Here is a 21929-nt window from a genome sequence, read left to right on the forward strand (position 1 = left end):
AAAAGCATTTGCAATGTGCTTGCTGAATCTATATCCTGATAATATTGTATGATTGGGGTGACGCTCTTGGTAAATTGCTGTTGAAACCTCTTTCTTATTGGGGTGTTTACTTAGTTCATTATTGTATTGTGAAAGTGGTACTGAATCATTGCTTTTCTCAAAATAGGAAGTGTAATGATGACACTTTATATTAGTTGATCCAAAATGTCAGGGGTAACATCAATCGCATATTCAGAGTTTTGAAGGTCTATGTGCAGGATTCATAACGGACCTCTGGTTCTGTTTAAGGAACAGAAAACTGAGAACTCATCACAGGCAGAGGCACCAAGTAGTGCAGAAGCTGCGACACCATCCACTGCCGTTGCCTCTCCCACCGAGAAGGAAGAGGAGAGTGAGGTGCCCCCACCCCTGCCGACAACTCCACCTCCTGTGGAACAACAGCCTGAGGCAGCTGTGGTTGAGGAGAAGGCACCAGAGGAGAAGCAGGCTGAAGTGGCTGTTGAAGCACCCGCCGTGACAGTAGCCACCCCTGAACCACCACCTACCGTTGTGGAGGTACCCGTTGCTGCACCAGAGGAGGTGCCAGCTGCTGCCGCAGCAGCCCCTGCTGCTGTAGAGGAGCCGGCGGCAGTGGCTCCAGTGGTGGAGGCAGTAGTGGCCCCTGTTGCCATACCGGAACCTGTGGCAGAGACCGAGAAACCCCAGCAAGTCGAGGAGCCTCCTGTGGTGGAGGCTGTGGCCCCAGTGGAGGAGCAAGAGGCCCCAAAGGTAGAGGAGAGTGAGACACTTGCTGCACCACCCTCAGTCAATGTCCTTCCGCCAAGTCCTGCACCGCCAATGGAGGAACCAGCAATTGAGACGCAGGTAATTGCCCTTTTGGAGGTTGTGCAGTGGTCTTGATTTCATCAACGGGACCATATAGTACATCAGTAACATGAGAATCTTGCTGTATTAATTAATTGTTGACTGCTTGTGTGCTAGATTCATTTCAGACTGACTAATTTTAAAAATAATTTAATTTTCAACCATTTTCATGTGATATGAGTTAAAAAGATGGAAATTTGCTGATATTTTTGAGATTCATTGCCATTATTTCAGGATATTTCATATGCAAAAATAAATTTGGGAGGGATAGTCTTCAGTTTTTTCTATCTTGTTAAACTGTAAGAAATAAGTTGTTTGGTTTTTTGATCCTTCTACGTCAAATTCGAATGTAGAGACATCGTTCATAAGTTTTCAAATTATTATTAATGTTAAAGCCTTCATACTTGAGGATATTCCAAATGGCTTCTATGTATTTCTTCTAAGAAATCACTGAGAAAGTTGTCTCACCCAGGAGCATTATTATGATTTATCTTCTAATCATAACTATTCGATAGAACTTTAACTCTCATGTGCTTCAGCATATTATGAATGGTTGTGGACCATATATCTCCATAATAGATTTAAGTTTTGTGTCACGATGAGAAGTTTGTAATTCAGCACAACAGAGCATAATGATGTGATGTCATGTTTCATGAGATATTTGATAATCAGTGGGAAATGTTACAATTATATTTATTTAGTGTGTGGAAGCCACCTTAATTATTGCTGATGCAAATAATAATTTTGTAAAACGTTTTGGTTCTGGTTGGAATTGTAAAAGTGTTGGAGATGTCAATACTGGTGATACCAGAAACCAAAGAAATAACTGACCCCTCTCTGGATATTTCATATCATACCGTAGATACGACAGAAGGTGTGAATATATTTTATCTAATAGGATGTGCACAATATAGCAATAGGGTTTTTTCAGGAGCGATTTGGATTTTTAAATGCCATTTTTGTGTGCAGGTTAAAATGAGGTTTTTTCCCTAAATTTATCTATATGATTTTGAATAATTCTTATTGTTTCAGCTTGCAAAGCTTTATATGCTTAAACCTAATGCTTATCCCTGGAATGACTTCTTTAATTTCACTCACAAACAATTCCCTTTGTTAAAATTTTGAGAATTTTCATTAAATTTAAAAAAAACTTAAAATGCTGATAGCCTGAAAATTGCCTTTTTTATTATGGTGGTTTTTTAAATATCTTTTTAATAACATGATTATGATTAATTTTTTAATTTAATTTGGATGAAGCTAAGCATTTAGTTTTTTCTTATCCTTTGTATTCTTTAATTTCTAACCCATTTTTTTTCCTTTTTTTTTAAAATTAACAATTAACCAATTCTTTTTAGAAAATTGAGGCTGTAGAGAACAACATCGAAACTTCTGAACCAGAAGTAATTGAGGTACGGGAAGTGTCAGAAACAGTATCCAAGATTGAAGAATGCTCAAAAGTGAGTTTTATTTTCCCAATGAACCATTTTGCAGGAAGGAACTGGATTTTAACTCTCTTCAATGCCTAGGTTGATTGCTTTCACAAAATTTATTTTGATGACTTAGTCTTTTAGAGGATGGCACCACTCCTTCACTGCCCAAAATGTGCACACTTTCTTTTGGAGGTATCTGTTATATTATCCAGCCTCACTTCTATTCCGCATGTCATGTTGGACACTTGAGATTTATCCAAAACATTGTTTAGTGAACGAGTCCTTGAAAATTTGATGCAAATGCTAAGCAAGTAATGAAATGTCAGAGTTTGATTGTTAAACAGTTGTTCTGGTATAAGATTTGAGTTTTCATCTCAACATTAACTGTAGAATATAGAAAAATTAGATGTTTCAAAAGGAGGTATGCCCAAAGCGGTAAATTTGTGATGGAAATCGATTGAAAAATTAAAATTCTGCCCTGAACCTTCAAATCCTCATTATTCAACTCTTTTTGAAGCGGAAAATGCTCAGAAAATTAAAAAAATACTTTTTCCCAAAATTAAAAACTTCGAAACATTATAGCATCCCAGCCACAACTGGGTACCCACCATTCAAAGAATGCAATTTTTGTGATGATTGCTACTATTGAAATTATTATTTATTGAAATAAGTGGGAGGGATTTTCAAAAATGATGCACATAATCAATCGTTATTAATGTAAATTTATTCATGAATACACTGCTGAAATTTAGGAAAATCAACAGTGTTCATCGCCAACCAGATGTGCACATTGGCAATCCAATCTGTTGCAATCAGAGGCTTACATGAATTTAATGCTGGATGCTTAAAATAGTGAAGTTTGTTGCAATTACTATTTAAAAATTTTTCAACTTCCACATGAGATTTGTTAGAAATATTTCTAGCTCTCCACCTTAGCTCTCTTTTGGCTGGCATTGACTTTGTGTGAGGTACGTGTAGCACACGAGAATCAGTGTGAATTTTCATCTGAATTTATTTTCTTTTTTTACGGGTCCTCGCATAATTCTTTTTAGCGTTAACTTTTTTGAAAGTCCCCGTGGGGGATGTGTGGACATGATTGTGCAGAACATGTAAACCAGGAGCCTAAGTCCAGCATTCTGAATGGCGCTTGAAACTGGCATATGTCGGGGGGATGTACATGGTTATCATGTGACAAGCAAGTCTCCTCTCCAGACTGGAAGGCTATAAGCTTGAATTAAATGCTTGAACACTCTGAAGTGGCTCACTGGGGTGGATCCCATTTACTGTTGCACACACAAGCTCTCTAGCACTCTTTATGCTTTGCGTGTTGTAAATATTTGCAAGAATGTTCTAACAAAAGTTTGAAGCTATTCATCCCATTTCAATGTGTATTGGTTTTTGTGTTTATGCATACCATTGATCACTATTTTATGTTCTTAGGGGAAAAGAAGCAAGAAAAATTATCAGTCTGTAAAGACATCCCATGGTGAACACGTTTAAAGCAGCTATAAGTCCTTGTGTTTATGGTTTTAAAATATTTTATATTCCCCAAACTGCTGTATTAAACATGAAGTGCGAAGGGATGAATATATTTGAGAGTATTCTGCATGCTTAGGAACTAAATATTATAGGCTGTTGAATTGTTAGTAGGTATGTACTACCTATAGTGAGGCAAATCAAATATGGTGACTCAATATTAACTTTATTTCTTTCAGGTAATCGAAGAAACAAAGGCAGAACCATCTCCAGAGATACAGGGAGAGGAATAAGTTTTAAACTAAGTGCATAGATATGTTTGATTGGCCCTTTGTTAGCGCTATGTCGGCCATAGAATCTAAGGAAGGACCATTCCAGAGTAGCCTCGTGCGAACTATAAAAATGAAGGTTGAGTTTAAAGAAAGGAGGAAAGGTGTGAGATTAGGGATATAGTTTGGGGCACGGGAAGCAAGTGTTTCTGTCGAGAAAACAGGATGAGGAGGAGGTGCGCTTGTTGTGCCTTTGCCTGATTGCTTGGAGTTGGTGATGGTGATTTTAAGAGATCATGAGAAATCATGGAAGGAGAGAGAGAGAGAGAGAGAGAGAGAGATATTTCTCATCAGAAATATCTAATGATGGACGTTGTAGGAAGTGTCAAGTGAGGGAGCATAAATGCTGGATTGAATAAAATGAAAAAATTGAATCCTGAATGACGCCCATTACTTCAAAAAAAATACATGAGTATTTTCAACTCATGCATTGCACAGATAGAAATACTTTTCAAGTTTCCATTGTTTTTTTTTTACAGAGTTTTGATGATAACATCACTGACAAATGGTTACCGTGTGTTAAGTTACAGTGCCAATTTAACTTGTATTGTAACACTTCAGAAATTTATAATTCAATTGGTGACCCTTTGTTTGTGAAAATATGAAATTTTTGTAAATTAGGAGGGAGTATGATAGGAAGTGCTTCTAGTACTTGGGAAATGGGTTTTCTATGGATTTCTATATAGGACTGAGTTTTTAGTCAACAATGTGGAACTTTTGGATAATTTTTTCGACAATTTTTCACAAATATTTTCTTAAAATATTCTTGTACTATATTTAATATTTGTATTGTTGGATGAGTTTGTAAGCTTTAAGTTTTTTCAACATTTTGAAATGTGCTCATATATATATACATATATGAAGGTAATTCCAATATATACACACTAACATAACTTGGAATTGTATATATATATTGGAATTTAAAATACATTTTTACATATACAAGTGTCCTCAGTAATGAACTTTTTTCCTCTTTGACCAGGTTTCAAAGTGTATATTGTGTGCATAGTTCCATTTGCACTCTTTGTTGCTCACCTCTCTCTCATACTCTGTGGTGTGCACCGTGATGATGTGGCAGCTAGTAAGACAACGATTTGTCAGTTGTTGTCAAGTGCACACACTCAGAGAGTGAATGTCAATTGTGAGGAACAACTCAGTGAAGTAAGAAATTTTTGTAAATTTTTCCTTGTACATGAGCACAACGAAAATAATACCTAGAACATAAAATGAAATGTTGTTAGTTGTACCTTGACAGCGGTGGCCATTTTTTAGAGGTAAAAGGAGATTTCCAATTGATATTTACCTTTTTTGGAACATTGACTTTTCATGGATATTTGTGATAACCCTGGAAAAAGTGTTGTTATCTAAATGAATGAAATTGAAGGAAATCGCCAATCCCTTCCCTGCCTCAATGCTTAACTGGTGGTAAATAGTCACCCAATTTCTGGCTTCCATCAGTTAACCCATGTTTTTATTGTACCATGTCCAATCAGGCCAGTTTTAAAAAGATACCTACCCTGTATGGTAAAGCCTAAAAAAATGTTTTTTCATAATTTTCAATTAGTCTTTGTGTGTCTGCCACCCCTGTGAAATGTACAGATGAGAAAGGACTAAGCCAACAGTTGATCTAGAATCATCAATGACCATAACCCTTTTATTGCCCACCCTTACTCAAATAACTGTAACGTATGAATGTGTCTATTTAGAGGGTGTTACATGATTGGACAGTTGCTGTGATTATTTAAATGTAAGTCTGATCTTTTTGTACTGTAATTTTCATGCTACTCATTTAGCCATGACAGCCAAAATTAATCTGACTTTCATGGTTAAGCCATTGGCCAATAATGATATAAAATTCTGATAGATTTTGAACAGCTGCAATCGGTGGCTGCCTTGTTGCTTTGTAGACATGCTATGACTGTGCTCTGTTGCTCCATCGCTCCATCCAAACTGTTCACATTAAATTGCTTTTAATATGTAGCAAATTTAGTGGTGCTTGAAGAAAACCATACGATCTTCTGTATTGTGCAAAAATTAAACCAATAGGAAATAAAAAAAACTTTTGTTAATAATGACTTCCTTTTGTATGTTTTATACTCTAGGAATATTTTCACATGTATGATAAATAGATTAAAACTTAAAAATGATTTGAAATATTTAGTGATATTTTTATTGCAATATATTTATACAGTTTCCTTTTTAAGTTATTCAATCTTCCCTGCCACTTGTTCACCATCATCTAAATTTTGAGATGAATCCTTGTCTTTGGATGTTGAGGGAGATTCTAAGTGAAGAGTAACAGGCCCATCATTGACTATGCTAACCTGCATATATTCTCCAAATTTTCCATCTGAAAAAAATGTGCTTTAGTTAAAGTAAATATGCTAAGATAAGTCTTATTTTCCATTTTGGGAAATATTTGGTAAAAGCTTATTGATTTAAATTTGATTATGTGATAATTTTCTAGTTAAATATAGTTTAAAACTAAGATAATGACGTAAGTGGTACTTGTCTCTTATCATGAAAAAATAAACACTTGTACATCATCAGTTTGGACATACAATCACATCCACTAAAATGAAGGCCACACAATCATCTCAATCAATAGTCTTACATACTCCCTCATAAATAAAAGTACACAATGACTGAATTTAAAAAAACGATGTATCTTTTTATCAATTTTATTAGGTAAGACTAGTTTCAATGCATTGGCATCATCCTCAAATACAAAGTCTTTCATGTCGATCTGTTATACCTGAAAGCCTGAAAACATTGGGCCTAATAAACATTAAAACCTGGCAAGCCTGGGAACATCGAATAATACACAATGAGTTACCATTTATTTTAGTATGATCAAAAGGCATCCATTATGACAGTACTATTTTTTGTTAAGTGTGATTATTCATTATGAGATACTGCTGTACTAGTCTCTGCAATGCCTTCAACGCTAATGTGCGTGATTCTTCATTTTAATACACTTTGTATGAGTACGGATCAGCAGAATCGTTTGACCATAATATCAGGCAGGGGCTGGATATGCTTGTAGATGATTCTAATAATACTTTAATACTACATAAAAATTCTCCTTATACCATATCTTCTTGTATTTTGCAAAACATATTATCGGCTCCTTGAAAAATTAAAAATATTTGATACTTTGGTTGGAATACTATCAATAAAATCTCTTAAATGCTACCCAATTCTGATTATATCATATAAAAGGTGTTCAGTATCAAGATGCTAGTAGAAAAAATTGTGTAAAAAGTGCAAGATAGTGGCAGATATAATTTGTACAACTAAACCTAAAAGAAGTTTCAAGCATGCTGCATAAAACTGAGGATTTTCTAATACAAAATGGTTATTAGTATGGGAGTTCGACTTCCTGTAGCATAAATGTTTTCAAAAAAGAATTAAGAGCAGGTTTGTGTAATAGACCAGGAATGAGCATTGAAAGGGATTGGGATGGTGCAGTGGCTAATGAACTGATTTCCCACCAAGAGGGCCCAGGTTCAATTCCTGGAGATGATATTTTCAATGGTATCCTGATCCCTACTTGAGGTGCTTAGTTGAGAGGACTATGAGCGAGTACAATGTCTATTGGACAGGACATTGAACAGCGGACCCCTTGGTGCCTCTCGATAAGATTAGGCTAATACCGACGCCAGGTTTGTCTCCACCCTTCCTTCTCCATCCAATCCCAGTGGCACAATTGAACTAAGCTCTGTCAGTCGCCTGCCCTAAAACTACTACTGTGAGATGCAGTAGTTTAATGTAGAGTGTTTGATTATTGAGGATGTAAATTGCATTCATATGGAAGGGAAAAGAGCCAAGAACAGAATAACTGGGGATGATACTAGGAGTTGAAGCCAAGGTGAATAAAATACCCCACTGAGTTTTGAATTATTTACTATATGATGGTATTTCAGCAAGTAGCAGAGAGCAGTTTAACATTATAGCAGCAATAACAGTACATGGAAAAAAGGATCTTAAAATCAAACCCTGTGGAATTCCTGCGAGTGCATCTGGGCAAAAAATCAACACGGAAGAAGCAAAATGAGGTGATAATGACCGACAAGGAAGGCAAAAAGATTTTCTAACCACTTACTCTAAAAGGTTCCTCACACTCTTCCATCTAAAGGGCTGCTCACTCACAAGCTTATCCTCAGTAAATTAAATTATTTTCTATAATGGTTGTTTCTGGTTAATTACCTCTGCTCCCTGGATTGAGAAATATTCTGTCATGCTCTGTGACCTCACAAAACCACTACCTTCCACAGCCTCCTAACTAAATTAATTAAGAATGTTATGAATACTCAACCCAACATAAGCAACCTACACCTAAGAGGTTTTAAACTGCCACAGTCCTTCCTTATGCCCCTTGCCCTTAAATAATCCCCTCTCATTCCTTAGACTCATCAATTATGAAAACAAAATTCAATCTCCACACTTAAACTGGATTATTTGTAGAATGACAACCATTATCACAACTATCTAAAGCTTGTTATTACTCCTCATCAACAACCATCAGTTGGCCATAATAAATACCACCTACTAGTTCTGCTGGCAATAACCAGTTGTCTGTTAATAAGACAAGAAAAGTTTTTTCATTCTTGAAAATGAAATGGCATGAATAACTCAAAGGATATACTAAAATCTAAATAAAAATGTCATTTGAATCCCATTCAATGCTTATCACACTGGTCCTATAATGTGCTCACCAATGACTTCAATCCTTTGGCTAACTGGCTAAATAATGATTGAACATCCGTAAAGATAAATGAATAATGAGTTCTCCATTCGTAAGTGAAATATATATACTTTCATTTCTGCTAAAAGCAGTTTCCATGCCTCGCTTAGAATTTCTTCCTTGAAAATGCTGAACAGGAAATGCGACTATTAGGGGTGGGAGAAGCAGGGTCTTCTTCCAATTAACCAAATTATGAACGGAATATCAAATGATTCTCAATTATTGAAATCGGCCAATTTTTTCCATCAAAGTACATTCTTATTTATCTAATAATTGACTGAGTTTGACAACATGATATTCACAGGAGAAATTTTTCATGTAATTAGCCTGGCATTTTAAAATTTAACACAATTTTCATCCTATTTTTTCCAAGACCAAAATTATACGAGGTCTGTCCAATAAATACGTGAACTGAGGACATAAAAACTTTATTTTGCAAAATGTAGTCTACATCGATTTTGTCCCCTTTGAAGTACTCTCCATTTGTTGCTATGGTCTTATTCCATCTTATTTTCCACAGTTTAAAGCCCCCTTGGAAATCCTTGGCAGTCAGGCTTTTTAGTTTTTTTGTTGCTTCTTGCTTTATTGTATACATATCTTCCCAGAGATGTCCCCTCATCACATTTTTGCATTTTGGGAATAGGAAAAAGCTGCAGGGGGCAAGATCTGGCAAATAAGGAGGATGATCAAGGATGGTGATTGAATTTTTTACCAGAAACTGGCGAACAATCAATGCTGAATGTACAGGTGCATTGCCATGGAGAAGTATCCACCAATTGCCTTGAGTCAAATTTGGTTGCACACTATGCATGCGATATCAAAAATGCTTGAAGACTGTAAGATAGAACTCAACATTTACTGTTTGCCCTTCAGGAAGAAATTCATGATGAACAACACTGTCAACATCAAAGGAAACCAGGAGGATGACTTTGATTTTCGATGGGCTTTTTCTTGATTTTTTGGTTTGATTTTATCCACTTGAAAATGGATGTTTTCTTCAGAGCATAATCACTGTAAACAGCTGTCAAAATTTCAGTAATTTCTTGATACTTTTACCATACTTCACCAAAAACTTGATGTTGATTCATTGCTCCATGATTTCATCAATTTCCATTTTTGACAAACAGTAAAAACAAGGAAAATAGACACTAACATGACTGGCACCATATACACAGCGCAACGATCCGCCAAGCACAGATGGCTCATTGGGTCTCAGGCAACTATGACCGCTAGTGGGCTATAGTTCGCGTCATGGCTTCCAGATTGCACCAGTTCGCATATTTATTGAACAGACCTCGTATGCCACATGAAAACCACATGCATTTTTCCACGTGGATACTGCACAATACTAAGAAATATCCATCACTGGAAAACTTAAGTTAATAATATTTATTCGTCTAATTTGGGAAATTTGTAATGTGGCATAATTTTCCACAGTGCATCATAATTTAAACCCCTACTACAACCAAATAGTATGCATGCTTAACAATATGTTTGTTTGAAATTCATTAAAATACTAAGTAACATTTATTTAATTAATATTTATATGTGGTTCCATATAACATGATGGCATCAAAAGAGCTAGGATGATCCAATCTCAAGTATGATTCTAAATTTTCTGCATAGTTACTACAGGGTAGCTGGCCAGGAGAGTTACCGCCAGACCACCTAGAGATTGTGGCATTTTTGTTGTAGCATTATTCTTCAAAACTTTTTTAATAATCCCAAAAACTACTTTTATTATGTAAACTTGTGACATGCAGCTTTCTAATGTATAGCAAACTCCAACAAAATTACAATCTCGTTCAGGAATTCAACATTCAGGAAATATTTAATCTAATCAACCAGTTTGCAATTTCAGTAAATAAATCTTTTCATGCATAATTTAACTCTCTAAAATTTTCATGGATTTGCTCCAATATTAAAAATAACAGAGCGTCATATAATGATTCATATACCCCTAATGGCAAGCCTTATCTAACCCCCCTCGTATCCTGATTTTCCTGCTACCTTCACTAGTACAGGCTGAGACTTATGAAGTTTTGAGCGTGTTACCTATGCCTCCAGTCTATTTCCGTCTTCTGTAATATGTTCATTAACAGCTCAAGTGCCTCAAGGTAGTCCTGAACTGTCAGCTTTTAATGAATTTCTCCTGCCAATCTGTTGGCACCTTCTGGTTTGAAGGGGCAATGCATGGTCTCTTCACAAGTGAATTACTGCTGTGGCATCACACACCTGCTTCTCCCCCTTTCTAAGCCCAAACTGATCTTCACCCTAGTAGTCATTTGCTGCCTTCTCCATTCTATTGTTTATGATCCTCACCACTACCTCTACCAAGTGTGAAATCAAGATTATGGCCCTACCGATCATCAATATAAATATTTTAATCCCTAGATTGGTTTACTGCAGCACTCTTATTAAGGGTTATATCCCTTACCCCCAGGAAGCTTTCTGTTTTACTTCCTAATTAATTTCTTATATGTAGTTAGTCCCTTAGTCTTCCTAGTGAGATCTTCCCTTCAACTTTCCTGTCTATTATGTTTCTAATTAATCCATTGTCCCTCAAGGTGTCTAGTTCTTCTTTGGCCTAAAATTCTCCATATGATCCTTTTCTCTTCAATAAATTTCCTCATTCCTCACTTTTTCTGTTCATGTTCCTAGAGCACTCATATAATGCTGCTTTACAACTTTTTGGTTTGGAATTAATATTAATCAAAAGAAGTCTTCTTGCCAATTTTTTCTTCAAAACTGCTATGGATGATACCATAAAAACTTTCTTCCATGGTTCCCTAAATGCTTGAGTAGTTTTGCAGGCATTTTTAGTTCAATTTCCTTTCATGCCTTTTAAATTTCATAATCAATATTCCTGAACCTAAATTAATCTCTTGGATATCATGTTCTCCCTCAATCCCAAGACTAGCTTGTCAAAAATTGAAATGAAAATACGATATTGTTTATTACAGCAATGTGACATAAAAAATAAATGTTGATTTATTGCTATAGGATGTAAAAAATTTCATTGATCTGTTTGCATGACAATTTTATTAGGATAATGTACGCTTTATTAAAGGATTTCATTATTAGAGTGAAATATGAGAAACTAAAAGTAACCTTCTGTGCTATTCATAAATACCTTCCCAAACTTCAAACATTTTTCTTGTCCTCTCCAAATTTGAAGCTAGGTAACAATACATAACAAGATAATCATTTCTTGTTACAAGTTACCTGCTACTTATATAACCTACATATATTCAAAATATGATTCTTTGCAGGTTATTTGGTTGCTAGAAATATACTGTCCATTACCAGTAGTGATACCAATACCAGTCCATTACCATTAGTCATATCAATAATAACCATTCCCAGTAGTGATATCAAATAAAACTCCCATAATAATCAATAACAGTTGAGAAAAAAAAATTTAAATTGATAGTCAATGAGATATCATAATTTTGTCCAGTAGGGCTGAATGATAAATCATAATGAATGTCACTAAATGTGAGTTATGGTGACAGGTTACTTGGAAATTTTTAGTTGCACCCAGTGATTCATGTTTTACCCTTCAATGTGTGGATATATATGTACATGTATGTATATGTATGTATGTATATGTAAAAAAAACCATAAACACAGTAATCAACCCGAAGGTTGGTTTGGTAGGTAATGGCAGCATTCACCACTAAGCCCGACGGTGTGTGAAATTCACACATCAGGGTAGGGGGGCCAGTTCCTTTCCCTGTGCCGGTTATGGTTTCGCAGGAAGATCTGGTACCCAAAAAATCATAGCTTGGGTGGAGCTGCAAGTGCCCAGAGTGCCTTGCCCGGGAATCGAACCCAGGCCCCTGCGGTCAGCAGTCCAGCGCTCTACCCCCTGGACTACCATGACCCACTGTATATATGTTTGTATATATGCAAATATTTTCTATAATTATGTATATATTTGTATGTATGTATGCAAATGTAGATATTATTATGAATTTTTATATATGTATGCATATATATATATATATATATATATATATATATATATATATATATATATATATATATATATACATATACATAATTTTATATATATATATACACATAATTATATATATATACATACACACACACACACACACACACACACACACATATATATATATATATATATATATATATATATATATATATATATATATTATATTTTTGTTTTGTAAAGATTTAATGTGAGAGTAATATAAGTTATGAGGAACTCATAGGCTGGCTGACATCATGTGGTGTGCTCATCAGAAATGGCATTTCAGCTCCAGAGGGTGCACAGCATTTAATGGACTTTTACATTAGCAAATTTTGAAATAATAACTTGCCTTTAATTAGATGTGGCTCATAACTTTTCTGTAAAGCATTTAAAAATTCATTGTAAAATGCTTCAGAATCCTTTGGACCCATAGCATGATGAAAATCGAGTTTATTTCCTTTCAGCATGTGGCATAGAGTGAACTGACTCACGCAGAGGATCTCAAATTGCTTATCCTTGACACTGTGCGACCATCGCTTTTTATTTTCCCCTTCAAAAAACCTCACGTTGAGAATTTTCCTAACACTGTAAAAAAAAAAAACAATATTATCGTTAGTTTCATGCATAAAGCTATAATGTAACCAAACAATTAAAAAAAATTTGAATGCCCTTGGTACCTTCAGAATATGAAGCTCAAATATGTCTACATATGGATTTTATTCAGAAAAAGGAATTGTGAAAGTGTGCGTATGATGCAAACTCAAGTCTTTGAGCCTAGCTTTCATTGTATCAAATGGTATAGGTGATGTATACAAAGCGAATGAATTCATTGGTTCAGGAAAACATTTCCCTTCCTCTCATCTTCAGATGGAAGGTATACATTTTTGTATTCAGTAGCCTCCTATTTACTAATTGGATAACTAAAGCCAAACACGAGTACAAAGTGAAATATTGAAAGGACCATGCAAAAGGAGTTAGCTAATGATGAAATAAATATATTATAATTATATATTAGTAATTTTCTCTGAGATTTTTTTACTTATAATTAGATCCTATGCCAGTCATTTTTTAACCATCAGAGTTCATATATTGATCCAAACAACAGAATATACGGCTCATCATCAGTATTTCAATTCTAAGACTGGTTAACTGCTGCACTTCCTTCTTCTCTAGTCAGTGTCAATTCCTTCACCCCTTACACTGGCTTTTTTGTTTTACAACTTGGACCAGGCAAAAATGCTTGCACAGTATAGAGCAGTATTACCTACCATTACCCCAGTGGTTCAAGCAAGGGGAAGGGAGGCAGTTGGCTCCCTCCTCCCAAACCTACAAATGTCATTCTCAACATATGACCAACAACTGGTGACTTTAAAAATAAATCAGAGGAGTGATGGGGAGTGAGGACTGCTGAGGAAACACTTCTCTGGAGATAAACATAGTTGTGATAGAGTACAAGAAAGCGAGGAAAAAGGAAAGATTCGAAATATTACACGGAAGATTACCATGATGTTATTCAAAAGATCAACTTCTACAAAATACCCCGCAAGCAAGGGCGGGGGTATCAAGGAATCAGGTCACCACCTGTAAAAGGGAACAAAACCACATGCAAAACACCTCTAGTTAGGTTGTTTTCTGAATGATGAGTAAAATAAATTATCCCTCATCTCTAAGACCAAATCAGAAATAACACAAGTAGACAGCTCGTAGAATATAATATTAAAATGGCCTGGATGAGAGACAAAATGGAACTCTAATGGATGTAGAGTGATACATGCTTTGCATTCAGACCTAAAAAATTACTTCTGGGATGAAGCTCTCAATTGTTCCTGCCACATAAGAATCTGCAGCCTACCTGCTGACATAAATCACAGGACAGACAAGAAATAAAGAATAAAGATTTTTACATCATATGAAGGTAATTGGACGGCAGAGCATGAAAAGGTATGCAGATGGTAGGTAACTTGGCTCCCAAGCAGAGGAATGTGTATCCTTACAGACTACTTGGAAACAGCCAAAGGATATAAACTTCGGAGCTTGAGAGGAGGAAGATTACTATCAACCGAAATGTTATTTTATAAATAGTAACTTTTCACTTTAATAAAATTAAGGGACATTAACTGCCTAATCTCTGGCACAAAGGAGGAGACAATACTGCATGTGGAAACATGAAGGTTGAAGTCCCAGATAAACATGGAAATGACTCGCTGTTGGCAATTGCAACACATAAAAACAGTCAAACAAAGATACGAAGCTAAGAAGTATAAGGTGTTATTAGGACTAGGTGAAAGATGGATGAAAGAAATGCGGGTGGAAATGGAAAACCTTGAAGAGGTACTGAATCGTGGCAAATCCTCTAGATTCAAATATACAAATGTGACAAGAACAAAATGGTTATCTTAACTGAAGGCAAATGAAATGGTCAGATAGAGCAATACTTGGGCCTATATCCATCCCCTAGCTTTCATCTCATGCCATACTGAACTCTTTCCGATTGGCTGTATGGTAATATATTGTGGATGAATATAGAAGAGAATTCATTATCACCTTGAGAGCTTTCATCATGTGCTTGCACTGATAAGCTTTGTTTCAACAGGAATTTGACACTTCAAGTAGGTCATCCACCTGAATTTCCAGATGTTTGAATTGTCCTCAAATATAATAATATTTTACTGTCCACAGGTCCTAAAAACCAAGTAGGTGTAGGAGTCATCAAGCAGGATGAAAGGTACTTCAGAAATACATATGTATTTAAACTCTCACAATGCTTACAAAAGACAACAACATACTCTAACATATGCAATAAAAACAACACATAACAACTGCTTTTGATTCAAACATTTATTCAATGAATAAAAATACGGGGTTCTTGAGTTAAATTTGAAACCACATAATTTATCACTTGTTTTCAATAACTGTGGTCATGTGTTCAAAATGTATTCCCATCTTTTCACCTATTGATCACAAATGCTATACAGCATAGAATGACTAGTTAATCCCACACCTTTGAGTCCACAATAAAGGAATGTTTTCAGGAGTATAAGCCTGAAATATTAACAGGGTTCTCCCTCACTCATTAATATCTTATTGTAATGTAAGTAACTGAAAACAGCCAATATTGACTATTTAAATATTATTTTATTGGTCATTAAGCAGGTATACAATAGACCTTGTCCAACAAAACACATTGGATGACACATATTAGCACATGACATTACATTAGGCATATAACACATCAGAAAATCATATCCATTTATCTATTAATAAAAAATTCATTCACTGAGTAAAACACTTTAGAGGCTAGCCACGAATACTAGATTTGTTTAAATTTGGCAAAGCTAATTTTTCCAACAGTCTGCGGCATTTTATTAAATAATTTGAAATCAAAGTTATTCAATTAATGCTTTTATTTGGTTAATCTGTAGTTACACATGGAGAGACGATTTTTCATTCTAGAGTTATAATCGTGCAATTCACGTCTTGTGGGAAACCAATGTAAATTATCTTGTACATGAATCAATGCTTTATAGATATGTATGCTATATACAGTGAGAATATTCTAATTCATAAATAATGATCTGCAGTGTTCTGTTGCAGAAGATTGAGTTATTATCCTGGTTACAGTTTGTATAAATGAATTTAAGTACTCTTAGCATGGGAAGATATTGTCCTATCCACATTACGCCGTTCATGATTTCATATATATTTCTCACTATTAGCACTTTTGATAAATAGTTCAAATTCTGTCATAACCAGTAAAAATTACCAGGCTTACGGAAAGTTTAATTATGAGATGGTCTTTCGGAAAAAACAAATATCATTTACTGGCAGAATAGACGCATCACAATAACTGAAGGGAGAACTAGAGCAAATAACTAGCATATACTTGCTGCACGTGTAAGTACATACTGTGAATGATCCTAGGGTAAGAATAAAAAGTAATTAAGAGGAAGATGGTGCAATGCGGAAGATAATGTTTAACGCTGTTAACCTTGGGATTATAATACACAAGAATTAAGTTCTATCAATGAAAGACAAATTCATCTTTAGTGGAATAGGGCTATCCGAATTTACTCACATATATTCTATATCTTTCGGTGTATCATCTCTTGATATACCAACGAGAACGCATAATCCTCTTCCAATGGAAGATATTAATGATTCTCCAACTGAAATAAACGCCCCAGTATTGATATACAGAATAACGACAGAGAAAAAATGTAGCCATTCCAATCAACTAACTCACCCGTGACTTTGGCACTAGTTACCCTTTGTACTACAACCTTCATTTTCAACTAAATTATTTAAAAAACGTCCAGAACTGCAGCCGTTTTCAATGAGTACCTCACGTATTAGGAACGCGCGAAGAACTTTTACTCAAATCTCATGACATAATTGTAAGCATTTACTTATCAAAGACATTAGTAATGGTATTCATGTAGCTACTGTAAACAGTTTTTCAGGAATGTCTATAGTTTCAAATAGCCTCAGTAAACTTGAAGTTAGGTGGACGAATATTTACATTCGTTGAACAACCTCTTCGTTTCTTCCATAAACAATTGATATCCTAAATTCGCTTGGTTTGTTCAGAATTGACGCTCAAATTTAAAAACACGCATGAGGGATAGTTATTGATAAAACATTTTTGTTCAAATCCGACTGTGATAAGATTGCAAAATATAGTGATTTTGGAGATGTCCATTATTTGCAGTGGTATAAAGTGGATTCATCCCCTTGCGAAAATGGAGTGGGGTTGGAAGGGGAGGGGAGGGGGAGAGAACTGATAGAACGTGCTGGTCGGGTCATCGATGGTCGCAGTGAGAGTAGTGGGACCTTCTTGAGCAGAGGTCTGTTTGTCCCGGGAACCTTCAAACATGGCTCGATATGGATTCATATTCACGCTCATTGCTGTAACAACGGCTGTTTCTGTTGATGATTTGTGGCCACATGGTGGAGACTTGGACCAGTATGTAGCTCCGGACCAAGATGAAGGCTCTACCCTAGAGATACCTTTGACAGTGCCGATAGTGTTTTACTCAGACGTCTACAACTCTATCTATGTGAGTCATTTAGTCACTTTTATTTGATCTTGATTCAGTTCTTTAATTTAAAATAACTTTTATCAAAAGTGGTGTGATCTATTTGTATGCGTCGTCTTTTCCAAATGATATGAGATTTGCGTCGTGTGCAGTTTTTGAAAGTTAGGGAATGAAATTATGGAAAGTATTGTGCATTTCCCTTTATCTTTTAAAACTAGAATTGTGTATGTCTATCAGAGTGTACCTTCGGAAAAACTTGCTTTCCTGACTAGGTTACGTTGGTATATTTTTAACGTAATACCGAACGTGTACGTACGGATTTATGTAGATTTACTTGTCAACATTAAAAGGATAATTGTTCAAGAGCGGTGTTATTGAAATGCCTTTGCCACCAAATCGTTCGTGACGCTCTGGAGTTCGGCGTTATATGCCTTCGCTACTAGTTTCGAGAAATCTTTCTGCCCTATCAGTAGCAAACAAACGCGGTTGACGCACCGAGTTTTGTTCAAACTTCGACCCTTACAACCATGGTTCCAAGAAAGTGACCCGCCACCCATGCTATTCAAGCTCCGAGTTCTTTCATTAGTTATTTCAATCCACAGTTTTAATTTCCACAGTTACCCTCCCCAATTTTTCCTTTTTTAATGCTATTAAAATAAACGGGTTGAGTGTGATAAGTCGGAACGTTGTGGAACAATCATACATCAATGTGAACATCGGTCTGTTTCGAGTTTTTTGTGGAAGCGTTGGCCTCCCTTTCATCTTATCCATCTCAAAACCTGACGCATGAAGGGATATCCTAATTATAGTGCTGTGCTGGTCACGTGGAAGATGGGGTGGTAGGGCTCTGGGTCTCCTTTACCTAAGGGGAGGGTCGGGGGGGATGGAGGAAGAGAAACCGTCGCACCTGCGTCAAACAACATTGGCATGCACTACACAGGAAACCAAGACTCATCGTCAAAATTGGTTTCCACCGCGTGCTCTGTAAAAATCAGTTCCATCCTTATATTGCAACAAAACGGTTGAATAATATTATCAACTCTTAGAATCCCCAAAAGTTAAAATTGTCCAATTCGATGCGACTGATGGAGATAGTCATGTAACTTAACTTTGAAAATCCACTTTAGACTTTCCATGGGAACCACAAAAAGCTGTCACATATACCGTAGCAACTTATTTTCATGTATTCAATGTAAGTACGATAGCTTTATATTGATTCACTTGTATGTTATTCAATAAGTTTCATCGAGGGTCCAGTACCTAATTAGTACCAGAGCCAGTTTGCCAAGAGGAAAGTGCTCGCGGGAAAACCCTCGGGACTTGATTCACGTTTAGCTTCTGTAATGCAGCTACAATTTGTTAGCCTGGCATTTTTCCTAAAATAAAATTTCAAATTTAATTTTCAACTGCTCTTTGATCTTGCCTTCTTCATACGTTAGGAGCGATTTTCTAATCATTCATTATCACGGATAATTCCGAGTTGTCTGTAGCGGTAAATGAATATCAATTACTGGAATTTTCGAATTCTACGAAAAGAGAGAATGGTGAATTTAGAACATTATGCCATGTTTTAAAATTTAGGTTGTAAACAATTATCTGCTTCTCAAGCTAAATAATACCAGTACCTGCGAACTTTGGCTCCAAAGTCGCCATTTCACTCGAGATGTGGTTGCACGCAATTGGTATAGGTTGATAAGTTCTCGAAAGAGACAATGATTTTTAAAAATAGAAGTCGCCGTAGTATCGTCAATCAAATGCAGGATACAAACAAAATTTCAGCGTTAGCGAAAATTCACCATCACCACCAGTGATATGCTTCCTCTTTCAGTTGAATGGAGATATTTGGCTAACCATGGCCTGCCGAGAGCCTGTTTCCGGCCCGCATTTCAACGAAAAATACCTCCCGGGCTCTATAGTAAACATTCAAACTTTCTGCCACACATCCGGTCCTCCTACTAATACGTGAATTCATTTGTCCATTGTTTCCTAGGTTTCCCCTGCCCGAGTTTAAATGTTGAAAAAGACATGGCATAAATATTATTTTTTATTGAATTTTGAGTGGATCCATTGTTTGGTGCATTTTGAGATATAGCTCTTTTTAAATTTGCGATCACTCAAATCAATTGCAACGCAATTTCCGGTTGCCAAGTCTTCACATAGGTGTACGTTTAAATAGAGGAATAGGTGGAAGCCAGGGAAATGCCATATGTAAACCACACCGTTGTTATCGAGCCATGTAATAAATTGGGTAAATCTAGTTTGGAATAAGTAAATGCATGTTATTGGTCGTTGGTTCGGGAGATAATATGATGGGTCGGTGAGTTGTCTTTCACGTTTAAGTACCCAGGTAATATACATTTAAAAAACCCAACGAAACTGCATTTTCGATGCGACATACATTGGAGAAACGTCGAGGGTTCGAGCAATGCATCAAGGTCAGGAACACTCACCGAGTGGTGACTCTTCGAATGGGACGTTAAGTGGTGGCGGGCGGTGGTGAGTAGTGTGGGATTACGCCTGGTCCGATGCATCAATGATTTCCAGCGTTTGAAGGTGCTAACTGTGAATATTTTTGGATTCTGATTATAAAATTTCATCTGAAATACGTCGCAAGAGTGAACTGTGACCATGAAACAAATCGTGCATATCTCTTTTGTTGGTTATACCACTTGCGATATGGAGTGTGTCCTTATTTTTTTGACCTTCACCGGAGAAATTCTTGGATTGTAATGAACGAAATCTAGTTACTCAAACTTTTAAAGATATTTTTCACTTCCTTTTGTCTTTGTCATTATCATGGTGTTAGAGAATACATTAAGGCTTTTAAAATCTGAAGAGTATATAGGGAACAACGTAGGAATGTGGTAGCAGTGACAGGAACATGCATGTATGAGGCAGGTATACAAGGATGACGAAGAAACGAGTAAAAGTGAATGTTTCATTTCAGAGCTGAAAATTGGGCTCCATGAGGCCTTTTACAATCGAAAAATACGCTCATATTTTGACGGTACCTTCCAAGAAAGGAAACGGTATGATTTATATGCGTACACATGTGCTAACTCCGTTTGTTTTACCCGTTTGTTGCTGTGTACTGTAGTGACCACTTGCTGGCCATTTTAAAATCTATTTCTTTAGCAGTAACTGACAGTCCTACTCTTCGATCTGTTTTGCTCGATTTTATTAGGTAATTTCGACCAATTGATGCATGATTCAATATACTTAGGGTGGAATTATGTTGATAAGAAAATAATCCACTCGTCGCGAGAACCTGCGTCCGAAATGTATATTTCCGGGTGCTGCCAATTGTACATGGCACATCTGAAATCAAACTTTCTTAAGTTTACCGCCTTTTTGATGAGCAGGCGAGGCAGACAAAGTCGCAAGGAACCGGATCAAATTGTCCTTAGTAATACAATTCAGATTTGAGAAAACTTGGAGAAAAATTTGAGAAACTTAAAGTGACAAACCAGTAAAAAAACCTCTTGTTTTTTTGGGTTGGTAACATCATAGTCGGAAAGTTTTGCATTGAACGAACCAACCCGTTGGCCACTTTATGGTTCGATTGAAAACCTGTTAAGAATCATAATTTCAGGCTCTCTGGGGAGATATTTACCTTAAAGTGTAATGCCTTCCTCTTTCGTAGCCTCTCCGCTAAGCACAGGATGGACAAAAATCATGACATAGCCTGCTCGCTATTGAATTCAAAAGAAGCATCAGCAGTAGCCTCAAACATGGGAGTCCTTAATAACGGCCTACCACGTGCTAAGCGATTGAGATTTTATTTGTTGTACTTGCCGCGTGCGCTGTGACTTCCTGTGGGCAGCCACTGGTGCGCAGTGACTTGGGAAAAGGCAGAAAACATAATTTACGGTTGATCCTCAATTGATAGCGGGTATTTGCCCTGCAAGAGGCTCTTTACATCGATCTGAGATTATAGAGGGATGTACAAGAGGAGTTGTCAAAATGCTGCGACGTTCAAACGCCTTTAAAATTTCTTTCCTCAAATGATCCTAGGAATAATCTTGTGTTTAGACACGTGGCTGT

The 21929-nt window shown here is 36.2% G+C and overlaps 3 protein-coding genes across 8 annotated transcripts in view; 2 read left to right on the forward strand and 1 right to left on the reverse strand.

The window, feature by feature from the left end:
- Nucleotides 1-6255, forward strand: part of LOC139700079 (uncharacterized) — a 20560-nt gene extending 14305 nt beyond the window's left edge. The window contains exons 4-6 of one of the 3 annotated variants that reach the window (XM_071598572.1): nucleotides 289-864; nucleotides 2220-2321; nucleotides 4010-6255. In XM_071598572.1, the coding sequence (XP_071454673.1) occupies nucleotides 289-864; nucleotides 2220-2321; nucleotides 4010-4063 (732 nt within the window). In that variant the 3' untranslated portion in view covers nucleotides 4064-6255. The remainder of the gene's footprint in view (nucleotides 1-288; nucleotides 865-2219; nucleotides 2322-4009) is intronic. The other 2 variants (XM_071598574.1, XM_071598575.1) reach the window with 2 other exon arrangements.
- On the reverse strand, nucleotides 6253-17386 carry Dtd (D-aminoacyl-tRNA deacylase). Its single transcript, XM_071598576.1, has 4 exons — nucleotides 17093-17386; nucleotides 16925-17015; nucleotides 13199-13434; nucleotides 6253-6449 (listed from the first exon to the last, which is right to left on the reverse strand). Exons 1-4 carry the CDS (start codon nucleotides 17133-17135, stop codon nucleotides 6304-6306), a joined length of 516 nt encoding a protein of 171 aa, XP_071454677.1. The 5' UTR covers nucleotides 17136-17386; the 3' UTR covers nucleotides 6253-6303.
- A 294-nt stretch (nucleotides 17387-17680) lies between these two features.
- LOC139700081 (nidogen-like) overlaps nucleotides 17681-21929 on the forward strand; it is a 97097-nt gene continuing 92848 nt past the window's right edge. For all 4 annotated transcript variants that reach the window (XM_071598577.1, XM_071598578.1, XM_071598580.1 and 1 more), the window contains exon 1: nucleotides 17681-17906. In XM_071598577.1, coding sequence (XP_071454678.1) covers nucleotides 17721-17906 — 186 coding nt within the window. In that variant the 5' untranslated portion in view covers nucleotides 17681-17720. The remainder of the gene's footprint in view (nucleotides 17907-21929) is intronic.

The sequence above is a fragment of the Hetaerina americana genome, unplaced genomic scaffold (assembly GCF_022747635.1).
Source record: "Hetaerina americana unplaced genomic scaffold, ioHetAmer1.1.p SCAF_10, whole genome shotgun sequence".
In the NCBI taxonomy this organism is placed as follows: domain Eukaryota; kingdom Metazoa; phylum Arthropoda; class Insecta; order Odonata; family Calopterygidae; genus Hetaerina; species Hetaerina americana.

Excerpts from the sequence above, each read along its gene's own strand:
- Dtd (XM_071598576.1), bottom strand. The coding sequence starts at position 17,135 with ATGAAGGTTGTAGTACAAAGGGTAACTAGTGCCAAAGTCACGG. Across the intron at positions 13,435-16,924 it reads CCGAAAGATATAGAATATAT|TGTTAGGAAAATTCTCAACG; the intron begins GTGAGTAAATTC and ends TTTTTTTTACAG. Across the intron at positions 6,450-13,198 it reads TGAGCCACATCTAATTAAAG|ATGGAAAATTTGGAGAATAT; the intron begins GCAAGTTATTAT and ends CATTTTTTTCAG.